Genomic DNA, 5,338 nt, shown 5'->3' on the forward strand with positions numbered 1-5,338 from the left:
CTCCTTTCTACTGGTGTTAGTGGTTGATGAGGTCTCGCTAGGTAAGTTCATCTTCGAGTGCATGGTTGAGCATTCCTTGCTGAAGCTTGGTTATCACTCTTCTGCCTTTTGTCTCCTTTTTCGGGTTATATATTAGCTTTAAGAGTGTGTATTATGTTTATCTTTTGGCTACGGATGGTACTTTTTACCTCGCCGGCTCTTGGCTTCAGGTGGTACTTGTTACCTCGCCGACTCTTGGCTTCAGACAATGTCGTTATTGTATGCGTGTAACCGAATGTTTGATATAATCTTAATTTACCGGATGACAAAAAAAAAGAAAGAAATCTATGTGTGAAGCACGTTTGATGAAGGCATGACTTGAACTTGTCTTTCACAGCTCACCAATTTATCATTTTTAGATATATAGTTGGCCGACCATCAAATAAACAATTAATTAAAGAAAACATCCTATTCGCATAATCCACTTTTCCTTATTACAATACATTCCATGTTCCCGTTTTAAGACATGAACTCCAATCTAATTATTCGGCAATGACAAAGCGAATAAAATAAAAAATATTCTTTTTTTTTTTTTGCAAAGGCGAAAAGGGATCGAAATTTGCGAACATCTGAAAATAATCTTCTTGTGATTTCGAGTGAGAGAGGACAGCTTCAATATTCCTGTCTCTCTCCTCTTGAACTACAACCACATTCAAGGGTTTTGAAATTGTGAATCAGAGTTTGCTCCTTTCTGGTTTTTTTTTTTTCTGATCAGTTTGGATTCTCCGATGGGTTTCTGATTCTGGGTTCTTCGAAAGTTCTTAACTTTTGGTTTTTGTTCTTCGTGATTTCAACTCTTTAGCTATGGCTTGGAATGAGACTAAACTCAAGAGACTCTATCAAGTTTGGAGGGGAAGCAATGTAAGTTCTCAACTTTTTTTTTTTTTTATGCTTTCGTTTCAAGTTTAATCTTCTCTTGTCTGGAGAATATTGATCACACAATATTTTGACATTAACTCGCACTTCCATTTAGTGTTCTTTGAGTCCAAGTCATAGACTTTCAGAAACGATCAAAAAATCAAGATGTGTTGTGTGATTGATTCAGTTTAGCTGTTGTGTATTTAGATCATTCTCTGGCTTCGTTAAAACCTTACTTATTCATTCTCTGACTAGTTTCAGTGTGTAGTATCTTTAATTCTTGATTGGTTTCATTATGGAAACTTCAGGCCGATGGTTAGTGATTACTGCAAGCTGTTCATGCTTCTTGATTTGTCATTGACTTTGATTTTTCCAGAAATTTCTATGTGGCGGGAGGTTAATCTTTGGTCCAGACGCATCATCTCTATATCTAACAACCATCTTGATCCTTGCTCCCTCCGTGACGTTCCTTGTAAAAATGTACTTAAAAATGGAAGATTCTCGTACCAAGCATCCAAAACTCTCTATTCCAATTCTCGCCGTGTCTTGGATACTCACCCTTTTGGTATGTCTTCCTCTTTCCCAACTCTGTATATGATGACTTTACTGTCTTAATGAAACTAAAGTTTTCTTATAGGACATATTTTTCCTCTTCATGACATCTGGTCGAGACCCCGGAATTGTCCCTAGAAGTTTAAAGCCTCCTGAATCAGACGATGCACCTGATTCAACTACTCCTTCCATGGAATGGGTTAGTGGTAGATCCCCAAACATAAGGCTACCAAGGGTCAAAGATGTAAAGGTTAATGGCCATACCGTAAAAGTCAAATTCTGTGACACTTGTTTGCTATACCGTCCACCTCGTGCTTCTCATTGTTCCATCTGCAACAACTGTGTACAGAGATTTGATCATCATTGCCCTTGGGTTGGTCAGTGCATTGGTCTGGTAAGTTAAGTAAATGTCTTAAATTCGAGAGTTCAAGGGAATCGCAAGTAATATGTAAAAGGTTAAAGTCAATCCATTTAGTGTCGTTTTGTTTTAGTTTAGAATCTCATTTAATTTAACACGGTATCAGAGCGTAGATCCTAAACACTCTAAAACCCTAATCGATATAACCTTCCCGACCGGGTATAACTGTCGTACTAGACCCTCTTGACCGGTTTAAATGTTCTAAGTCCCCAAATTTCTAACCGATAAGAGCCATCGAGATGATATGTGGGATAAATACTCCACATCGAGAGTTTAAGGAAACCTTAAGTACTATATAAAAGATTAGCGTCAATTTACTTACTGTCGATTTTAAGTTGAATCCTATGATAAACCCAAATTTAATAAATATGAGTTTGTTTTTAGATGTTTCTTGAGAACTATGTGTTTTGAGAATGTTCCAACTCTTTTCTTTTTTTTGCAGAGAAATTACCGGTTCTTCTTCATGTTTATATCAACATCAACCACTCTGTGCATATACGTGTTTGCGTTTTCTTGGTTGAACATATTTCAAAGACATATGGATGTGAGGATTAGCATCTGGAAAGCTATATCCGAAGATGTTTTATCGGATATTCTTATAGTTTACTGCTTCATTACTGTTTGGTTTGTTGGTGGACTCACTATATTTCATTCCTATCTCATCTGCACTAACCAGGTGATTAGAAAGATCCATCTCTTTATTCCAATCTTTCGTGTTTAAGATTCATCTAATGGCGAATCTGTTTTGTGCAGACTACTTATGAGAATTTTCGGTACCGATATGATAAGAAGGAGAATCCATACAACAAGGGGGTACTAGGGAATATATGGGAGATATTTCTCTCTAAGATTCCTCCATCTATGAACAAGTTTAGATCATTTGTGAAAGAAGAAGACTATATGATGGTTGAAACTCCTACTTCAAACCCAGGCCAAAGTCTAGTTAACTCGAAAGAGAAGATAGATATTGAAATGGGAGGTGGAAGGGTTGTTGATGAGGGTAGAAAAAGTTACTCACTCCCTGAGCTTCTCAGGAATCTAAACTATGAAGACCTTGAGGATGATTGTGAGGAAGATGACTTGAAGTCCAAAGATCATCATCACCACCACCATCATGATCAGAATGAGGGAATCACCCCTTCTTTTGACCCTTTTTTTACCAGTGAGAGTGGTGTTAACAAGGATGAGAGAGAGGGACAAGAGTCAAGAGGATCTTCAAGTGATGATGATGGAGTCGAAGGGAAACGCGTTGGAGTCTCGAGTGATGATGAAGAAAAGGATGAAGGGTATGAACAAAAATGGAGTGCCCGAAGTATAAATACAAACGCAAGATCTGAAGATGGAACAAGCTCTCCTCAATCTACTTCACCAATGCTTCGTAAATAGAGGTAACAAAATTAAGACTCACCTCTCTTATCTATGTGTTACTTGCTCTAGAAGAAACCAACTGTCTCAGCTCTAACAGTACTCCTTTTGTAACTTGCTAGAGAAGGGCTTGAAGCTGGAGAAGTGGAGATTGTTCTTTATCATTCTTTTAACTGTGTTTCATATAATTGTTGAGAAAAAAAATCCAGATAAATAATAAACATTGTAGGTTTTGTGAGCTTGAGCATTAGATTTTTAATTTATCTTTCATTTTAGCTGTATTTAAATTACCAGAATCACTCATCTGGATATCACCAACATCACATATTTTCTCAATTTTTGTACGTTAAAATGATTTGGACCTCGAATTTGTAATTTGTAATGTATACAAATTGTATTTCGTGAATTATCTTCCCCGTATTTATTTACATATTGGTTGGTTGATTTTCATTTTATATTTGTTAATTTTTTTCATCTATCACATATTTATTATCAAGAACACAATGCAATCAAGAGTAACCAACAACATGTCGCCACGTGTCAAGCGCCCACACCAGAGCTCAGATTTTCACTGGATGAGATTTTTTCATTACAAAACTCCTCACAGCCCCACCTTCTTCCTCTAGCTCCTTGCTCTCTCTCTACTGCTTCCGAAACTCTAACAATGGCAGCTGAAATGATGTTAATGAAGCCAATCTCCAAATTCTCATCTCCAAACCTCTCTAACTCAAGGACATGCCTCACCAACCGACGTTTCTCCACCGTGATCAGAATGTCAGCCACCTCCACGCCGCCACCCTCTGCCACCGCAACTTCCAAATCCAAGAAGGGCACGAAGAAAGAGATTCAGGAGTCGCTTCTGACACCGAGGTTCTACACGACGGACTTCGAGGAGATGGAGCAGCTTTTCAACACGGAGATCAACAAGAACCTTAACGAGGAAGAGTTCATGGCTCTGCTTCAAGAGTTCAAGACTGATTACAATCAGACACATTTCGTGAGGAACAAGGAGTTTAAAGAAGCAGCCGACAAGTTGCAGGGACCTCTCAGACAGATCTTCGTTGAGTTTCTTGAAAGGTCTTGTACTGCTGAGTTCTCTGGTTTCCTTCTCTACAAGGAGCTTGGTAGAAGACTCAAGGTATCTTTTTGAGAATTCTATCCAAAACTGTTAAGAGAAATTCAGTTTTATCAATGTTCAGCAAATTTCTAGGCGTTAATTATTTGTTTTATAGGGGATTAGTCCGATTTTTTTTTTTTTTTTAAATAGCATTTTTAAAAAGTAGTTTAGTGTATAACCGATTTGTTGTCATTGCCTTAGACCAATTTTCAAAACATTTGTTTTATATCTATATAAGATAAGATAGAGAACTGAAATGAAATAATCTTAGAAATGAAAAATGTAATGAGAACTGAAGGCTATTTAGACATTTTTAATATTTTAATTTGTGTGAAACTGTTGTAATTTGTAGAATTTTACTAGATCAAAGTTTTTGAACTAGTAAGTAGCTTCTAGTTTCAAAAGTTGTTCTTGGTTTAGTGTTTCTTGTCTATGTTATGCTTCAAAGCCTTAAGCTACTCATTAGGTGGAGACAGAGTTAAGGACATATGAGACTTGAATGTTGTTTCATGTAGTCCCTTTATTGGCTTGGTCTTAATCGTTTGATATGATGGCATTGCAGAAAACAAACCCTGTTGTTGCTGAGATCTTCTCTCTTATGTCCAGAGATGAAGCAAGACATGCCGGGTAAGATCTCCAAACAAAGGAACCTCTCTTCTTTTGATTGGACTGTTCGTTCTTGAATTGGTAAACAAACGTTTTTCTTGCAGGTTCTTGAACAAGGGTTTGTCTGATTTCAACTTAGCTCTTGACTTGGGTTTCTTAACAAAGGCAAGGAAGTACACTTTCTTCAAACCCAAGTTCATCTTCTACGCCACTTACTTGTCCGAGAAAATCGGGTACTGGAGGTACATCACAATCTATAGACACCTCAAGCAAAACCCTGAGTTCCAGTGTTACCCAATCTTCAAGTACTTTGAGAACTGGTGCCAAGACGAGAACCGTCATGGAGATTTCTTCTCTGCTTTGATGAAAGCTCAGCCTCAGTT

General features: G+C 37.5%; 2 protein-coding genes across 3 annotated transcripts in view; both read left to right on the forward strand.

Annotated features, from left to right (window-relative positions):
* Nucleotides 1-514: 514 nt before the first annotated feature.
* On the forward strand, nt 515-3,559 carry LOC106307637 (probable protein S-acyltransferase 4). Of its 2 annotated transcripts, none has more exons than XM_013744648.1 (6): nt 515-900; nt 1,274-1,462; nt 1,535-1,843; nt 2,310-2,543; nt 2,621-3,255; nt 3,360-3,559. In XM_013744648.1, exons 1-5 carry the CDS (start codon nt 844-846, stop codon nt 3,251-3,253), a joined length of 1,422 nt encoding a protein of 473 aa, XP_013600102.1. In that variant the 5' UTR covers nt 515-843; the 3' UTR covers nt 3,254-3,255; nt 3,360-3,559. The 2 variants fall into 2 exon arrangements, with proteins under 2 accessions (XP_013600102.1, XP_013600101.1); XM_013744647.1 differs by having other exon boundaries at nt 520-900; nt 3,355-3,549.
* Nucleotides 3,560-3,830: 271 nt separating this feature from the next.
* LOC106312794 (magnesium-protoporphyrin IX monomethyl ester [oxidative] cyclase, chloroplastic) overlaps nt 3,831-5,338 on the forward strand; it is a 2,311-nt gene continuing 803 nt past the window's right edge. The window contains exons 1-3 of the mRNA XM_013750448.1: nt 3,831-4,370; nt 4,912-4,976; nt 5,060-5,301. Coding sequence (XP_013605902.1) covers nt 3,897-4,370; nt 4,912-4,976; nt 5,060-5,301 — 781 coding nt within the window. The 5' untranslated portion in view covers nt 3,831-3,896. The remainder of the gene's footprint in view (nt 4,371-4,911; nt 4,977-5,059; nt 5,302-5,338) is intronic.

This window comes from Brassica oleracea, chromosome C8 (assembly GCF_000695525.1).
Source record: "Brassica oleracea var. oleracea cultivar TO1000 chromosome C8, BOL, whole genome shotgun sequence".
NCBI lineage: Eukaryota > Viridiplantae > Streptophyta > Magnoliopsida > Brassicales > Brassicaceae > Brassica > Brassica oleracea.

What these genes read in the sequence shown, in the direction of transcription:
- LOC106307637 (XM_013744648.1), top strand. Translation starts at nt 844, where the DNA reads ATGGCTTGGAATGAGACTAAACTCAAGAGACTCTATCAAGTTTGGAGG. An exon ending in AAGTTTGGAGGGGAAGCAAT is followed by an intron (nt 901 to 1,273) that starts GTAAGTTCTCAA and finishes TGATTTTTCCAG; the next exon opens with AAATTTCTATGTGGCGGGAG. An exon ending in CTTGGATACTCACCCTTTTG is followed by an intron (nt 1,463 to 1,534) that starts GTATGTCTTCCT and finishes GTTTTCTTATAG; the next exon opens with GACATATTTTTCCTCTTCAT.